Consider the following 19538-nt stretch of genomic DNA (forward strand, 5'->3'; position numbering starts at 1 on the left):
TGGCCTGCGACATTTCCAGCACTGGAGGGACTGATCAGAGACTGAGTGAGCTGAGCTGCAACTCAAACAAGAGATTTTCTGGGTTTATCATCTCTTTTAGAGCAGCAAAGAGTTTTATTGTTTAATATTGTTTAGATTATATTGTTTAATAAACAATTTTTTTCCACTTTTCTCCAAAGACGTATTTTCTCCCAGACCAGTTAAGGGGAGGGACCGATTGAATCTGCTCTCCTAAAAAAGCCCCTTTAAAAGTTCACTCCAAAATTTGCCCAGAACCAAAATAAATACAGCTGTGGACCAACAGCTGCACTGAGAGCAGCTCCAGGGCTGTTGGGATGCGTGTCACATCCCAAGGCGGCCACACGTGCTCCCCAAGGCTGGGGACGGAGCCCGGGTGAGCTGCAGCAAGGCTGCTGCCCCTGCAGATGTGTGTGCACCTGCCAAACCCCACGGATTTAGAATTCAGCTCAGGGCTTTGAAAAACACCACTTGTGAAAAACACCACTTGTGAAGGCAAAGCACAATCCTTCCTCAGGAAAGAAGAAGCTGGATTTTTTAACAGGAGGAAAAGCCCTTGTTTTCCTCCGACATTTTCCACATGTAATCTTAGGATAAGTTGATTTTGCAAAAGTATTTGTTTTAATATGGAGAAAAAGCATTTGTTTTAATATGGAATTTTTTGTTTTTAAGTCAACCCCCCAAATGAAAATATTTGATCAGGTACATGACACATATAGAGAGAGATTACAGAGCTCAGTGCTCATTTACACTATGTGTGTCTGCTGGTAAGAAAAAAGTATACCCTGGTGGCTGTGCTAGGACAGACAAACATAAAGATAAAAGGTATATTTCTACTTAAAATTGAAAAGGGAGGGAAAAAAATAGTACTTTTAGTTTCAGTCTTACCTATATCTAAATTTTTTAGCTTGGTCTGGGGATTGCTAGTTGTGTTTTTGTGATGTATACTTAATTGTGTTATTCAGACAGATGAATTTGTGTCAGCTCATCACAACAGCCTGTCTCATGCTCATTTTTGCTTTAGTTGCTGTCAGTCTCTCAATATTGGTATGGTTTTTATCTGGAAAACACATCTCTAGTAGCACTTCACAAAATTGCTTTCTCTTATTTTCTCTAATATCCCATGATTTATTTCATTTGGACACAAGGAAGGGGCAGGTTTTACACAGCAAAGTGAATGGCAATGGGAATTTATTGAGCAACAAAATGACTACTTGGAATATTGCCTTTGCCTGAAAAGTGTCAGTAAATTCAATTTGCAGCCAGGGAATGTCAGACTTTTTTCCTTCCACATTTCATGGAATGTGTAGTGGAGCTGCTTGCCCTGGAATAGAATGCCTTAGTTTTCAGTTGTGCCTGTGGCCTTGTTTAGGATCTTTGCAATTGTTTCAGGGAGGAGTCCCTCAAATATTTCAGGGAACAACAGCTGGGGAAAGAAAAAATCCAATCTGAATTTCCAGCATATTTGCATTGCAGTGCAGGATTGTCCCAGTTCTGTTTTCTGCTGAGAGGTGCCCAGAGATTTCACTTCTGTTTGTTCCTCTAGAGGCTTCTCCAGTCTCCCTCCTCTCTTCCACATTGCTTGCCTTGTCCTTTTGGCTCTTTCTGCCTTGCTTGTCAGATATATCTATTTCACCTTCCTCTTACTTATCTATTAATATTCATTCCAGTGGGGAAAAGTAGAATGATGCTTAAACCTAGGCTGTATTTTAAAGAAGCCTCATAAATTGGGTAGCACAAATAGTTGTGCCATGTAACAACCATTTGTATTGTGTATACTCTGCTGTTTTAAGTATAGTCAGGGCTACCGTTGAAAGACAAAAGTTTTAAATGTCTAATAAAGAGTGTGTGAAAAGTTCCTCTATTTATAATTTTATTGATTGTTTTGAATTAATTAATATCTCTATCAAAACGAAATAAATGCATTATTGAAGAAAATCACTAACAAGAAAAAAGAGAAACTTCATCACAAAAATTAAAATCAGGAGCCAGACTAGGCATCTTTATCGGTTTCACTTTAAGGATATTTTTACTGATACTCACCTCAAATATTTCCTCTTAATTACATTATTCGGTAGCTCTCAGACTTCTTTAATTTTACTCTCCTCTTTCTCTCACACTCCTTATCTCATAAAATAATTTATTTGAAGTAACTATAAGTATCAAAGATGTCTCCTTGCAGTAGGCTGGTCTCCTCTCCAAGCCCCTCTGCTCCCTCATGCTCCCTCACTGCCCTGTCCCCAGAGCTCCCACCTGCATGGGCTGCCCTGCCCTCTGCTCCCTTCCATGGGCTGGGCTTGGACAGATGAAGCTGATGGCAGAAGTGAGCATCATCCATCACACAAGCTGCTCAAAAATGGCCATCATCCCTCTCTTTATAAGGCGGCTTTATTCTTCTTGCAGATCCATATCCCAGGGGAGTTATTTTGCATTTACCTTATACTGCAAAAACTCAACACCTGCACATTCTTTATATTAGCTGTGAATCTCTATCTGATGGCTCTCTGGTATGCCTGAGCTTAGCAATGCATCAGAAAACATTTTCTTAGGCCACAGTTTTCCCTGGATTAGCTTTCACAGTTTGGATTTATTAATGTTTGCCATAAACACTACCCAGACATCCAGGTAAATGTATATGCATTCCAAAGATCCAAATGTAATATTAGGTTCAATGGTGTATTACACCAGGAGATAAATTTGCTAATAAATTCAGCAAAGTCTCAGAATTTAATATATCACTATAATTTCAGTGCTAAGGCTGGTGTTCAAATATCATCTCCAAATTGTAATAGAACCGACCAGAACCTTTACTTGACATTCAATAAAAGCATCTGTTGTTTTCAAACAGTTTGATGGTTGTATTTTCACTTTTAAAAATACTTTCTCACATTCCATTCTCCTTGAATTTTATTTGCATTCTGATGAGACAAAAGAATCAAAATAGACTTGCAATATTTCATACAGTCATGAAACAAGTATCAGAAGTTTGGCAGAGAAAATAGTTGTGATAGCATTTCTAGACTAAAGGATTCAGTGCTGTTTGAGTAGGCAGGTAAATTTTTGACACTTAACAGAATCAAATCCCTGGCAATTCACATTTTCATTCTGTTCCAGCAGGATTTAAAGCAAAGCACTATTAATTAACAGAATCTTCTTGTAGGTGCACAGGAAAGGAATAATAATTAAAAGAAGTTATTAGTTGTCAGATAGATTTTCCATGATTCACAGAAGACTCTATGCACTGCTTCAGGTAATGTCTCTTCAAAGTACTTGTTGATTTCACTAAACTCTTCTATGACAAGCGATTGTTTTTACCTTGTCAGGAAACATGCACAGTAAGGTTTGTTTTGTGTTAATAAGCTAAAGAATGCTACAAAATTATTAGAAGCTGGAAACCATTCTTCAGCCTTCTTTAGAGGCTGAACACCATAAAGCATTTTTTTTTTCTTCTTGAAATTGCAAGTTTTTGGTTTAGGATGGGAAACACAGCGGTCCACTCTAAAGAAAGGAGTACATTTCCCAAACTTACCCAAACAATTTCTTCACAGAATAATTTTTGAAATGAGCTGGTTTCTCTCAGTTCAATGATAGACACGCCCAGAAGGTGTCAGGCTTCCCCTGTCTTGGAGAGCTGCTGTGGGTACCAGAGGCAGGCGCCGCAGTGCCACTGGAGATGCTCGGTGTGCCCTGCACTGGCTCCAGCTGCTATCCCAGGCAGCCACGGATTTCCTGCTGCTCTGTGCATTTGCCAGCTACACACAGATATCCTGAACGCAAGCTATGACTCAATGAACCTCACAAAAGTGTCCAGTGCTCTTCAATAGATCCTAGAAATTCCAAGGCAGTGGGACTAGAAGATGTAAACACAGGCAGGTGAACCAAACCCTGCCGTACCCAGAATGGCAACCGCCTCTATTTAAGCAACTAAACCCTTTCTTAGGGTGAGATTTAGTTTGCCCAAGTCTAGGTTTTTATTAGGTTAGAGTGGGATTCAGCTCATCTGAATTTAGGAAATTGGTTCTCTTGCTTAAACATAGGCCTTTAGCTTCATTCAAGGTTCATGAGACCATCCCATCTGGACAACTTATTGCCAGTCTGGAAGGGTGCAGGGCTCTGCAGGTCCTGTCATGTCTGCTGGCTCTGGGCAGATGCCTTGGCTAACTTAAACTGTTTCAAGTTTAATATGTAGGTTTAATATGTAAGTTTAATACTGTTTCAAGCAATATGTAGGCATCTGAATAAACCCCTTAAACTTGAAACCTGATCAACCGAAGAATTTTAAAGAGGCTGTAATGACAACGTGAAAACCTAGTATGAAATCTTAGACTCCACTGAACGAATTAGAACAAGCCAAACTAAAAAGGAGAAAGAGACCTTTAACTTTCCAGATCTCACATTTCTTAAACACCAAGATTGATTTACATTTTGAGACTCTTGGATCATGGGCAGTCTAATACAAAAAAAAAAAAAAAAGATGTTCAACTATTGAACTATTTCAATAAAATACTGCCATTACATTAGCTCCTAATATAATTGACTTAGAACTAGAACTAATAAGTAAATAAAAAAAACAAGCAAGTGTAATTTTTAGAAGTATTTTATGTGTAGATATATAAAGATCTTACCTTTTGCAAAAGAGTAAATAAAGGACTCCTGCCTGAAATTTATCCTTAGATGTCATGACTTTGGGCACTTCCATGATATTTCTCACTTTTCTGACTGATTTTAGGGGAATATGACTGGAATATAAATGCAGCTGAAAAAAGAATGCTGTAGGATGAAGTCCTCATAAGTTATTTTAAAGATTCATTTAACCTCATGATTCTCCAAAAGCTGACAATCATAGGATTAACACTGCTGGTCTGCAGAGAGCACTTTTCATTTTGCAGACAAGAAACCACAAGACATGAGGCAGGATTTTACTTCAGATATTTATTGTAGTCCATCAGAGAATATCAAATACCTGTTTTTAAACCACCAATATACATTGCCTTCCTAGTGTGAGTGAAGGGTGATGGGAATGAGAAGAACTGATGAACATGATTTAGATTTAACAAAACTTGGATAAAAATGAATTGGACAATTTTAAGTCAGAATAGTTATAGTTTTATTCTTTATATGGGAAAGCAATCTAACAAAACCAATACCATAAAAATAACTAGAATGAATAAGGCATGTCAAAGTCTTCACTGAGGTGTCAAGTAGATATATACATACAGTACTGAATATTAAGTAACAGTGTAAAAGATAGTCCCACACTTTATTTCTGTTGTAATTATGAACTAGTAAGTGTCACCAGTGTTGTCTGAGAGATAGACACTGAGGATATAAACACAGATGTAAATGGTTAGTATCAAACGTGTTAGATGTGCTTTTCCTGGTACTGGAGACAATGGCAAACTCTCACTAGCTTCACTGGGAGGAGGACCAGAGAGGCTGGGGAAGGTGTTTCTGATCCTCCATTGCATAGTCCTCACACAGCATAAATTACATTGTCCAGGTTGCTGGAACACTTCTAAACTTTGAATTTAAATGAGTTACATTGGGAAGTCTTAATCCATACACTTAGTCACCTCACCAAAAATAACTACTTCTGATCACCTATATCTTAATACTTGGATTAATGGGCTGAGTGCTAACCACCTCCTATGGCATTGTGCATGTATTGAAACGTTTCTAAGCTGAAGATGGCAATGAATCAGTCACCGAGCTTGTCATGCTGTGATGCCAGACCAAGAATATCCTCCATCCTCAACAGAGAAAAGTCAGAGCAACTTACAGTATATGTAGTTATAGCAGGTGGAAAGAATGTGTTTCCCTGTTTCTGTCTGTGGATTGTGTAGACAGTTGAAAGCTCATGGCACTGCGAAGCAGAGAGCTTGACTCTCTCTACTACATCTCACAGTAGTTGTAGTACCTGTAGGATACCTATAGATACCTATAGTCATAGTACCTATAGGATACCCATAGTAGATGGTCTGCAAGTGACTTTGTGTGTTGCATCAATATGACTTCCCTCATGAGCAATCTGGTATTTTCTAGCTGAGCTATTCCTCTCTCTACACACAGTTAGTGAATTGTGAGTTCTATATTTTAATGCTTTGCCAATTATGGCAAGATTCATATAAAGGTCAATATATCTTCTTGTTTAACTCAGAAAATCTATTTATTTCTTATTATGAAGACAATTGGAAAAACTGTGTTTTCTGACATTTTTAACAAAATGTTTTAGTGGAGATTCATTGATAAGGAGTTTGCTGTGGTTTTGAAAAGAATATCATTTAGATCTAACAATCAGAAGTGAATTCTCATGTAATGATCAGAATTTTATGTAATGGTGTCTTAACAAAAGAAAACTCTGGCTGGTAGTCAGTGACAATCAATTAGACTTTCCAACAAGCCATTGCAAATTTAAAATATGCACATGAATAAACAGTAGAGTAACACTATGAGAGAAATAACTGCCTTACACTGTCACCAATGGAAATACATATTCATTAATATATGTATACTATGAAGCAGGGAAACTAACAAGGTAAAATCTGTCTGAAAAGCATTATGTGGATAATGTTTGCAGGCAGAAGGCAGGGCAAATAAAATTAATCTTTAAGAATGCTAAGTATTGTTTCAGTCTGTTACTGAATATTACAATCCTATTCCAGCTCTCAGGTGTGTTATAAGCACGAAAAAAGGACTTTTCAGTAGGCAGCAAAAGAAGTATTGATTCAGAAAATAAAATGTATGACTTTTTCAAACGCCTTTATCTACTAACATAATATTGCACCAGGCAAAATTGTCTTGGCTGAGCAGCAAGGTGTTTTAAAGTCTATATTTCAGGAAGATGCAGTACAGAAAATGAGTTTAATAGAAGGACATTCATTATCTGGTAGTAATTTAAAGGTATATGAAAAAAGCAGGTGCAGCTCTACATATACATGTATAAGTATATATGCATGTAAGTGACTGTTAATACAACCCTGCAAGAAAATATCCCTGCAGTCAAACTTTTCTCACTAATGAACAGAAACACAGCGGTTTATGTTTTAACTGTTCTGTGATTTCCAAATACCATCTTTGACATGAAAAACTGTGAGAGAAACAAGCTTAAGAAACACAGAATTCATTATAAATCTTGAGGGAAGAAATGGTATTTACATTACCGATCATTGTTTTGGGAAAAGCACATTAGCTGTTGTGCACTGGACTTAGTAAAGACTCGAGGGGAAATGGAAAAGCAATGGGCTGAGCAGCACCGTCTGAGATTGCCTGGAAAATGTCAAACACTTCCCTTCTTTTTATCCACAGGGAAATCTGAATGCATTTCTACTAATCAAAGCTTCCTGGAGGAAAGTATGTGGAGAAGAAAGAAATGAAAAAGACCCAATTGCTGTAGGGGTAATCCGTTGGGTATTGTGTCATGTCATTCTTGGGTGATGGACAGTGGCAATATGATTATAAAGCTGTAATTCAGTTAAGGGGGGCCAGATGATATCATTAGAAGTAAGAGCCACTTTCCATGCATTATGAATTCACTTTTTAAAAAAACCCCACCAACTAGGATGATGGTTTTGATCACCAGTATTTTACTCAACTAATTTTTAAAGAACATACTTCCATAAATATAGAAAAGTCATAGTTTAACAATTATTGAAGCCTGAAAGGAAGGAAGTAGGGGTTCTGAAAAGCTTGGTAAGCTTCTACAGGGTTTTTTTGTGTGCACAAAAAGAAACCAAGGAATAATGATTTTGTATCAGTAAAGTCCGCAAATACCATCTAGGTTGCTGTTTTTATCTGGAAAATTCTGGGTTTTATCTGTTCCTTACTAGTAGCAGCAGATGTTGCCAAATTAAATTCTGCAGGCTCACTCTTTTCCAGTTATTTCAGAAAATTTCATCAACACTTATAGAGACACAAGGTATAAACATATTTAAAGCACAGCTCCCTGTCTGGGATTCTTCTCATTAAGTTTATGTGAAGTATTGTGGTAAAAGGAGCCTTTCCAATACTCTTTTATACCATATGTGCTTGAAATTTATTGGTCTGTGGTTGTATTTGTAGAGATACATATATGTGTGTATATGCATACATAAATGTGCATCCTCATATGCACTATGTGCATATGCCATTCTCAGAAATGCAAAAGGAAAACAAGAGCAGGAGGCCTAGAATATTGGACTGAAATGGGTGATTCACAGCTGGGGCTTTTGGTTTCTGCCACATTTCAAGTACCAACCCCCCAAGAAGTATTCTGGGGAAGGAAAAATAATTTCCTCATTTGGAGTCTCAAGAGATGGAGTGGGATACAGATGAAGTGTGTTTAATTATTGTTCAGCTTTTAATGAGTTATTTCTGTCATACCACTCAGCTATTTTTTAAGAGGTGTGTTAGTGGTTTGTCAGCATTAACCTGTGGGTATTAACCTTGCTTTCTCTACTGACCTCTTAGATGTGTGTTTTCCTTTCACTGATGCAGTAAGGGCTAAGTCTGACAAACAACTAAGTCCATTAATGATTCAACCCGAAGGGTGTTTTTATCTCAGTTCCCCACTCTTTGAGGCACTGCATTAATTTTCTTCCTGTCCTTTGGCTATGTGCATCATAATCTTTGCTAACTGTCTGAGCTGGCTTTAGCCCTGTGCACTGCCTTTACCAGCCTTGCAAAGACATCTGGTATTTCAGAAAAGACCTGTTTGAGCTCCATTCCTTTTGCATATGCGCATTGAAGGTAGTCTCCTTTCCTGTTTGAATCTAGGGTATTTGACTGGTTCCAATGTCTTATAAGTAAGGATATAAACACAACAGTATCAGGCAGCATTCAGAACAACAAATGCATGTTGGTTGTATGTCTGGTTACACCAGGGTTGGTTTGGTCCAGAAACAAAGTCATTGTACTGTGACTTCCCCAGGTGGAATTCCTCTCCAGGCAACTCACTCCAGCCCTGGTGTGAAAAAGAGGCATCATTGGGCCAACAAAACAAAAGCACAGAGAAGGTCTGGGTGAAGTTTGGACCTCTTGTCTCACTAGTGGCATCTACCTCCAGGCACTTAAGTGAGATTTCTCCACGACAAACCTTGTCATCCCAGGCAGCCTGTGCTGGGAAGGGAGGTAAGCCCTTTCCCAGGTGTGGAGGTGCCCATCTCTGCTGACTGACTAGAGACCTACAAAGACAACGTGCTCCCTGAAGTGCTTGGTGGGATGGTCTGAGGCCCTAAGTCACAGCTGATTTTCATGAGGACAGGTGGCATGACTGGTAAAAGAGTCAGCTGCAAAGGACTGAGAGAAGGTAGGCACTGCCCACAAAGAATGTCTTGGTGCTCTTGGCACTGTCACCATTTCTTGCTTCCAAGCTCTCAGTCTACAAGTGGACTGAAAGGGCATTCACAGCTAGTAAAGCGGAGCTTTCATTGTCTCTCTCTTAGAGTTAGTAATCATAAGGCTGTATATCATTGCAGTGGAAAGAAAAGTCTAGTGTTGCATCCAAAGTGTTTGCTATAAAAGGCTATATACAGAAATAAATTGCGTTAGCCCTACATAAAGTGATTTAAGGCATTTTGCACCAAAAATATCAGGTTCTGTGAAACCTATTTCACAAATGTATCAAAACAATTGTATATATTTTTCTATTTCTATTTCTGTGGTACAATACTTCTCTGAAGTTACAAAGCCATAAAGAATCTTTCCCTTAAAAGTTCAAACCCTGCCTTGATATACTGCTATATATACACACATACACTGCCATATACTGCTAAATATTCTGTCTTTGTAAGTAGTGCTTGGAGATGGAGAACTTGGGATTTTTCTCTAACTTTCATTTTGATTGGAAACCCCCAAATTTGAAGCTACTATTTAGTTTCAGGTATGAGCTATAAACTGGTTTTGGGTTTTTGTTGTGCCAGATTAAGCTGAAATGTTAGAACCAGATCAGTAGAAAAGCACTTTTAAAGTTTAATAATATCTTTTCAACCCAACCTCATTTCTAAAACTAATTTTATTCTAAACTTGATTTGCATTCATATATCATCCCTATAAATTCTCATTTAGCTATGTTAAATACTAGTCTAGAAATATAGCATAAAAACCAGAGCTAATAATTTGCATGCTTTCAAGCAATGTTCATATGTCTGGAGTCATAAAAGTTTAACAAACATGTATAAATGTCAGTTGATACCCAAACCAAGAAATCTGAGCTACTTAAACAATACCCTTTCTTTGAATTTAAGAAATGTAACAAAATTGCTAGTGGAAATTAAATGATGTTGCTCATCAGCAAGAAAAAGTAACCTGGGGGGAGTCTGTCTATAAATGTCCATCAATTGATTTAGTTTGACTTCCCTGAACATCTGAATGCGAATTCCTCATTTGTAGATTTGTGTTCAGATTAGGCAGAGGTTGAAAAGAAGCATCAGAATATTTCAGAGATGCAAATGCTCCCTTCTCCCCCCCCCCATAAGTACACACACGTATTCACAAATTATTTACAAAATATTATTGAAGCCTCAAACTCAACTAATAGCATGAAGCTGAAATCTGAAGACCTCTGACTACTCTTTGGGCAAATTTTTGAGACTGATCATCACTCTGTAGCTCTTAAAAAAAACGCTAAGATCAACCAACTGCTTAAAAATCTTCTCTGTGATCTAAGGACTGAAAAACTTATCTGTAGTAACACTACATATGTACAATGTATATGTAGTCAATCTGTGAAGTAAATGAAATGAACCCCACAACATTAAAATAAAATAAAATGAAATAAAAAATACCCAAAGAATCAATTACAGAAGCAATATGAATTGTTTGCAGAAGCTGTTGCCCATTCAGTTTACCTTGCTATAGAAAATCCCACAAGTTCTTTGGCATTGGCCTCCTAGCTCATCAGCATACCAGATAATAACAAAACAGAAATTTCAGGCTATAGTTATAAGAAAGAAGTGGAATTTTGCCACAGCTGAATGAATAACCAAAAATATAATCTATAATCTCTAATTATAGATGGAAAAAAGAGTCAGCAGGATTTATGTCAGATAATCCAGAACATACATCCACACAAGCATGCTTAGAATAGAGAATAAAAGCTAAGGGTGGGGTTTATTAAAGCCCAATAGAAACCTCCCAAATAAGTTAACCAAATCTCCCCGTTGCTACTTCCTCTGTCTGAAAATAGAAGCTGTAGTTGCTACCAAAGGCACAGAAATCTGGTGAAGTGAGATAGGAAATCCAGTGAGCTAAAAATGACAGAAAAGACAGTTCAGCCTGGAGAAGAAAATTGTCATAGCTAACACTGGAGACAGGACATGTGGCATACAGGAAGCATTAGTTAGAATTATTTATCATCAGGAAACACCAAGGCAAAAGATTTTTTTTTTTTAATGTACCAGCTGAAATGATGAAGTATTTATTTTGAAATGTTTTCAAGGCCAGGATGATACTTTGAGGTGAGGAGTGAGGAGAGGAGGGATGAAAAGGAGCACTGTCCACCTGTAACCTGGTATTTGGGGTATTTAGTGGAACTTGGGAGACCTCTAAGAAACTTAGAGGATTAATGGAGTTTGGACTTACTCCAAAGCCTCCTCTGAGTGTCATTTTCAGGCTGGAGAAGAAAACTCATTAGATGCATAGTGAAACTGAGTAATTTTTATGAGACATGTGAACAACTTTTGTGCCTAAATAAAACTTTTAAAAATGAAGACTGGACTATTGACACACAGAAATCTGTTTTAGGTAGTAGGCTATTCCTCAGACTCTGAAAGATACAGAATTAGACAGTCTACCAGGAAAATGAGAAGAGAGAAACTTTGCAGCAGAGTACCAAAGCACTGCTGACTTGAGAAGCAATATTTATGCCTTTGCTATGTCCATGAGTAGATAGTTATAATCAGTCTACACTGAAAATTCACAGGCAGTAGGTTGAAAAGAAGAGCCGGACAGATGTGAGCAGCTCCAGCCATCCCTCACCTGGTTTTATTGTTAATCCCCCACAGTCATATATATCTGCTGGGTCTCACAGTTGAAGTCACTCTGCCCTGACTCATTCCTCAGGTGTCTTTCTATTTATCTTGGAAAAACAAACTCCATGGTTGGCAGGGACAACTTGCTTACCCAGGAGGCTCCCTGCCTCAGACAATCTGTGTGGGGGCTCATGAGATCCCTGGAGAGCTACAAAAGAGCTGCAGGAGATGGGAGAAGGAGAGTTGTTTAGACAATGGCTAGCCTCCCACTTTGGAGAAATCGAATTTCTTTCTAACTTCCTCAATGCTTGGAACTGAAAGCCACGTATTCTGCATTATTTTCATGGAAGAAAATCATACTGATTTATGTTTTAGTGGGAGTAGATTTGTCTTCCCTGCAAATTTGACTTTAAAACATCTTCAGAAATGCTGACAGATGGACCTCCGATATATCTAAGATAAATAGTCGACATTCTTTACATCTTTTTTGCTAATGATAAATGGACACACTCTTTCCCTATTCCCTCTCAGGAAAAAGACAACTCCTCTTAGTAATGCAGCTGTTCTGAATTTAATAAACAAACTACACACCAGATGCTGCCAACTGCTTTAAGTGTTAAACCACACAGATTTCTTAGTGGCAGAATAAAGGAGGAAAAGGAGGAAGGTTTTTTCATCAGTGTGAGACAAAAGTCTTTCATGTGTGCTATATTGTTAATTATCAATGCTATATAATTATATATGAAGGTGAAATAAGAGCTGGCTGAAATACTGACCCAACTTCTTGAAATTATTTGATTTAACTGTGTAGACTTTAAGCTATGGACAAACACATATGACTTTCTTGAACTTCTGGAAATTCCAGAGACCTTTGGCTGTGGGGGAACCAGGCAGAATGATTGCAACTGCTTTGGAGTAAAGGTTGAAAACTTGCAGGTGACAATGCTAACATCACTTCTTTTATAGACAGTGTCGTTGTTTTATTAAGAGTCAGAAATAAACCACATATGAACAGCTTCCAGAAAAAAAGGGACATATATTTTCTCCCTGATTGTAGTCAAAATTCTTGTTAAAGACAAAGCTCCCATTTGCTTTGTCATGGCACCAGGATTTCACACAGGTGCAAAGCACAAGTCTGGCTCTGACCTCATATGATGCACAATCAGAATCATCAACTACATACTCAGCTTAGTAGAAAAACTAAGTAGATCCTGTAAGTGAGCGCTTCATGTCACATTGGCAAATTACCCTCAGGTGATTGGTTGTTTGGTCAGCAGATTTGAACTGGACAGATTGTTGCAAAATGCTCAGACTAAATTAATTTGAGACCATCACTCTTGTCTGATGTTGGAACTTTATTTTAAAAATCAAAGCTTTTCATTCTCCATTGTATCTCCTACACTGTTTAACAGAGGAGGAAATTGTTACTATCATAACATTTATGCTTCACACACCCTGTTACCATGGTTCTCTGGTCTTTATCATTATCTTATCCAAAAAGGGTCATAATTACACATATTAATATGATCCTCACAGTCCCTCTGAGTAGTTGTAATGAAAACATTGCATGTTCAGTGCATCAGCTGCCCTATTTTTCTTGAAAGTAGGCATTGCTGAGTCTATTATGTTTTGACAACATAATCTCAGTGCTGACACTAAGACTTAGCCTTTGACTGCTGAATTTCCCTTTAAAATTATGTTTTTTTCAATTTTATGTAACATTCCACTGTTGTTAACTCTATCCATTCTCCTCTGGCGGTTTGAACATTTGTGGGTTAATATAGTAAACATAGTTTTGTGGTCTTTGAAATGTGGATTTCTTCTAAATACCCATAATGAAATCCATAGAAACCTGCATAATTGTTCTAAAATTTTCTGTATTCAGTTCTAATGGGTTATCTTTGGAAGCAAATTAAAAACAAAAAACACAACATGCATCAGTGCTGTAATTTATTTTTTATGTTGAAATAATAAAAGTTTCAGTGAATAAGTATAGTTACATTTGATAATGATTCAGAATCAGTTAGTAAACTGAAGGCAACTGCTGCCTGCTGAGACACTGCACAGACTCCACCTCCCAAGAACAGCTCCAGCTCATAGAATCACAGAATCGCAGAATGGGTCAGGTTGGAAGGGACCACAGGGGGTCATCTGGTCCAACCTCCCTTCTCAAGCAGGGTCACCCTAGAGCACATGGCACAGGATTGTGTCCAGATGGTTCCTGAATATCTCCCGTTAGGGAGACTCCACAGCCTCTCTGAGCAATCTGTGCCAGTGCTCAGTCACTTGCACAGTAAAGCCATTTTGCATGGAAGTAGCTCAAACTGGTTCACACATCTGTGGGGATCATTCTTACTAAAAGTCCCACAGAACTGGGATGATTTGTGCATCTGAGACTCAGATTTTCAGAGCTTTCCATGTACAGAGGTCTATGATGCCTCTAAGGGAACTGGGATAGATCAACCCTTAACAGAACACCGAGGCACAGTTTCCTTTCCTCTTCCTCTTTTGCAGGAAATCTCTATTCTCTTTTTTCAATTTTTTCTGATTGTCTTTTGTTGAAATGCCTAAATTTGGTCAGAGTCCAGGTAGTCTGCACTGCATTTACAGTACTATGTACTGAGTCATCTGTAGAAAAATCTGCAGTACAATGAACATGAAGAATTTGGGGATAATGCAAAAACAACTCAGTTAATATTGAAAAAATTAAACGTCGCAGGGGTCTACAGCAATGGTTATGTGATTAATTGCATTTAATTTTTTATTAGCCTCCACTTTAAAAGAACATTACATGTGAAGAACTTCTAGATTGTGCAGCATAGAGGGCTTACACAATCAAAGGACATTTCCTTTAGGACTTAGCTCCTTTTTCTTGAACATGTAATTGTCTTCTTTATAATTTCTTATTTTATCTGCTGCTAACAGAAGAGAAATATTTAAATTGTGGCACACCAAAAAATTACCTCAGAAGAAGAGCTATTGGATGCAAAGGATGTGTGAATAGAATAATTGGAAATTATGTAGATTCTCACATTTATGAACATGAATGCTTTTTCTTTTCTCTCTTTCATTCCCAATTTAATTTTCTTTGGAGATTTAATAGCTCTCTTAATCTCAGAAAAATGCAATGTATGAAGAGTGTATTCAACCTTTAGGGACTATTAAAGAAATGTATACACAGTAACTTCACACAAAGGCATCTCCATCTCCTGACAAAATGTCACCATGCATAGTAGCAAAATAAGAGGAGAAATAATATGGAAGACAAAAATTTCTGGCAGAACTCCTGCAAGAATCACATTTTGTCAAAGATTAAGCTAGTATGTTGTTTGAGTGGCAGTTTTGTAACATCCAGTTCAAGAGGAGCAGGGCAAGCTCCTCCAGTGATGAGCACCTTCAGTGAACCGCTGAAGGGGGTTCTTTCTTACTGCTTGTCCAAAAGGATCCAACTTACTCCTCCAAAAGTCCATGGAGGTGTGCAAATAGATGAGAGCACCCTGGACACACACCTTGGCTGCACCAGCAGATCACCTACACGTGTGCCAAGGCCAACACAAAAACCTGATGAGTCCATCAGCTCCTTCACTAGCAGAGCGGAGCAAGTACAGCAGAGGACTTGCATCAGATGGCTTGGACACTTTTGCCTGTCAATAAGCTTTCAGATCCAGAATAATCAGATGGATATAGAATCAGTTACCACTGAATAAACACACAACCAGAGAAATCAAAATCAAACTTAATTTCTCCTGAAACAAAGTTGCTGAGGATGTAGAGAGGATGTGGAGATTGGTAGAAAGAGATAGATCAGGGGAGATGTTTAAAGGGTTCTCCTTGTAGAAAACTGCATGTGCAAGTTCAGGAAAAAATTAAAAGCAAATACCTTCTGCTTGATAACTTCTGTACCAGGGCAAAAGAAAAAGCCTATGAGAATTGGCTTAAACTTCCTGGACACAGTAAATGCTCTATCAGAAGACCTGCTCCAGGGGAACATTTGGAGAAGCGGGAAGCATTGCTATGGCCATGTAAGACCTGTGTGATCTGCACCCTTAGACAGTGACATACTAATCTGGGTCCACAGACCACCTGTCAGGGCCAGGCTGGATGGGGCCCTGAGCAACTTTATCTGGTGAATGGCATCCCTGCCATGCCAGGGGGGGATGGAACTAGATGATCTTTAAGGTCCCTTCCAACTCAGACCATTCCATGATTCCATGATTCTATGATGCTATCTATCATTATGTTTCAAAGTAAAGAAATGGGGAAAAAAAGGAATTGAATACAAGTGGCTCAAAACTTATGCTTTTTGCTATTAGACATACTATATAAATAGATTGTAAATACTTTTTTTGGTAAAAGTGCTTAAGTATACTTTATTCTAACGTGCTGTGTGTTTTCTATTTTAATTTCATGCCTAAATCGATAGCTAATTATAATTTGACAAGAAAAAGCGATTGCAATGGATATGATCTACCTGCTCTGCTGCTAAATTGGAATGTGGTTGGCTGGTTTTACAGTGTTACCACAATTTGTGTACACCACTTCCAGAGTCAACATAAGAATCAGGAAATAAATTTATGGCAAACACCATCACTTCAACACCATGCAGAATTGCCCCAAAAATCCTTTGTCTGTGGTTGATTAAAGAAGGAAGATTTTGATGTCTAATTGTTGACACATTTGTCCAGGATTTAAACAGCTTCCATCTTGGGTTTTATGACCAGATGCAAATTAGGCAAACTCTATCCCAGATCACAACCATTTAGACAATGATTATTAAAGCAATGTATCCTTGAAGAATCTGAAGTACAATTACCATCACAATTAACATCCTTCTCTAGCCTTATCATACAAACTCACATGCTCCCCCTGCCCTCTCCACCAAACACACACATATGAGAGAGGTTTTCTTCACCAACCTGCAAACTTGTTAGGAAATGGACAACTGGATATGTAAAAAATTCTCTTCTTTTATTTTCATGCTCACCAGTCATTAAAGGGTTACTTTTCAGAGCAGCAAAAAAAGAAGAGTTGGTTGACCAAACATTTTTTTTTCCTTATAAAGAAGTGTCAACCCTGAGCTCGTAATTAAGAAGTTAAAATCTGTGATTTATATATATTTATATATATAAAAATAGATGATCATACTAAGACTAAAAAAGTGAAAGAAATCTCCATGTCAGTACTATATACTTGCTTGATCTGAAATTTTGTAGAAGAAATCCTTGCGACACTGAAATTAACTGATATGAAGGATGTAGTTAGGTGTGAAACACGCTATTGATCCGGTTGCTGTTAGTCTGTTAGAGAATTGCTGTCTTGGTAGGGTAATGGACATAGTAGCAAAAAGTTCTAATCGATGTCAGAACAGCAACAAAAGGAAAAAGATTACATCACAAGAGATTATTTTCTGTCTGAACCCGTGAGGGGTCAAGAGAGTTGTTTAACATTACCATCATGGCTGGTGAGCTCACAGGAGTGAGCTAAGTGGAAAACTGTGACAATTCTATAACATGGATAAATCCTAAAAGAAACTAGGTGAAATCGTGCTACTACTCATATTTTTACTGGGCATTAAGATTCAAATCCTAAGCAACTGTAACATGACATTCTGAAGCTAGTGGAGCTACTAACATACTATAAGATAAACTTATTATTTTTCAGCTTCTCTACCTTCATACCAATCTGATGTGGTTGGCAGATGGAGTGCAAGACATTCACTGCTGAGACATACTTTTTTAGTGTTGGGGAAAAAAAAATCCAGCCTTCCTCCCTATAACAGTGATCATTCTGATGACCTGAATCATCCTACAGAAGTTCCTAAAGGAAACCTGGCTGTCAGTGAAGAACGGTTGCATTTTTTTTGTTCCTTTCTTGTCTTTTTTTTTTTTTTGTTTTGTTGATATTCTGTTGAAATGCAGCAGCCTTGAGTCAGGCTTGATTCAGAAAGAAAACTTTCTTGGTTTCTTCCCCCGTCTTTTTTCTCACTGGGGAAAAACACATACTGTAAGATCTTTTTTTCCCTTTTGCAGCATAAAAGGAAATGAAGCTCAGAAAGTCTCCTGTAATAAAGAATTGAGAAAGAATTCTCTCAAGAGTGGATATTGTCTTCAGAGATATCTGAAAAAAGCAGGAAGCAGTTCAGTCTGGCACCTGGTACTCTTTGGGAAAACTAAAATGGGAAGCAGGTTGCAATAACTGCCATCTTGTAGAAAACTGCAAGTGTTTGTGGCATGGTCCATTGTCCAAGAGTATAAGAAAAGAAGAAAGTAGGCTGTTTCTGTAGCTAAAACACAGTTTCTCTGACTAGATCCAGGATTATCTCCACTGTCTCTGCAGTAGGAGGCTGAGGAAGATGAGGAGCAATGTCTGCAGTGAGCAGCCAGGCTGTGTGGCTGAAGCCTCCACCTCCCTCCTGTCCGAGTCGACAGGCGGCGCTTCGGTGGTGACAAAGTCAAACTCGGTGGGGCAGATGTCATCTGTGCAGCCACTCCCGCTGCCTGAGCCGCTGCTTTCGTCACCTGGCACAAAGGAGGGAGGGAAACAGCGTGAGTGATGCAGCTTACAGCTTTCATCCCTTTGCTCCCTTCCACTTGGCACCCCAGTGGGGATGAACACATTGGGAATGAGGAAGTGTTGGCGGTGCTAAATTTCACCCAGTAAAGCTTCCAAATGAAACCCACTGTGACTTAATTAGGTGATTAAGTGCTCTTCTGAAAAAGGATCAGACTGCTGGCATTATGGAAAGCCTTCAGTGTCTGGATGTATTAAACATGGAGATAAGCAAGAGAAGCAAAAGAAACAATTATATAACTGGAATTTCATGGAATGGAAAAAGACTTTTTATGTTGTCAGCAGCGCAGAGCACAAAGACCACAAAGTCATTGCAGCAGAGCCAATTTATAAATGGGTTCCAAAATTACAGCTATGTAATGACAGCTAATGGTTTCTTACTTGTGTCCTGGAAGTTGACATCATTCCCATTGTACGCGTTCTTCAGTTTGTTAGTCATGACACGCAAGGCCATGATTTGCTGTCGTATGAAGGTGTCTGGCCTTGTGATGTCCACATCTACTTCTGGATTGTTGATCTGGTTCGTCAAGCCATCGTTCATAATCTCAGGCAAGTATCTAGGCAGCAGAATGAAAGATTAGTGTGAGGCACAGTAATTCCAGAAATAAAACACTGTGCAGTAAATGATGTGCTAAGAAATTCAATGTGCAGTTCTTTAACAGATCCATTAAAACTGCTTTAAAAATATAGTTTTTAATTTTACTGACTCCAAAGGATCTGTTTAGTAGCACAGCTGCATGGGGAGCATGCGGAGGGAGGATTTAGGTTTTTCAACCTCCTAACTCTCCATATACTCCCCAGCAAGAGCAATGACTGTGTGAACTATGGAAAAGGTTCACAAGCCAGCAGTAAGTCACCACATATTCATATCCTCTGCTGACATGAATGGCTGCACACTAAATTAAGCATCTAACAGTGCATTCTGCTGTTTTTATTTCTTTCTGCTTAAAAAATATGAAGTCCTTTGTTGTATATAGCATATTTGTTGTTCTGAGACAGTTTAGG

The 19538-nt window shown here is 38.3% G+C and overlaps 1 protein-coding gene across 1 annotated transcript in view; it reads right to left on the reverse strand.

The window, feature by feature from the left end:
• Positions 1–13898: 13898 nt before the first annotated feature.
• Positions 13899–19538, reverse strand: part of GPC6 (glypican 6) — a 726811-nt gene continuing 721171 nt past the window's right edge. The window contains exons 9-10 of the mRNA XM_064712773.1: positions 18915–19090; positions 13899–18481 (exon numbers count right to left, since the gene is read on the reverse strand). Of these exons, the coding sequence (XP_064568843.1) occupies positions 18279–18481; positions 18915–19090 (379 nt within the window). The 3' untranslated portion in view covers positions 13899–18278. The remainder of the gene's footprint in view (positions 18482–18914; positions 19091–19538) is intronic.

This window comes from Zonotrichia leucophrys, chromosome 1, assembly GCF_028769735.1.
Source record: "Zonotrichia leucophrys gambelii isolate GWCS_2022_RI chromosome 1, RI_Zleu_2.0, whole genome shotgun sequence".
Taxonomy (NCBI): domain Eukaryota; kingdom Metazoa; phylum Chordata; class Aves; order Passeriformes; family Passerellidae; genus Zonotrichia; species Zonotrichia leucophrys.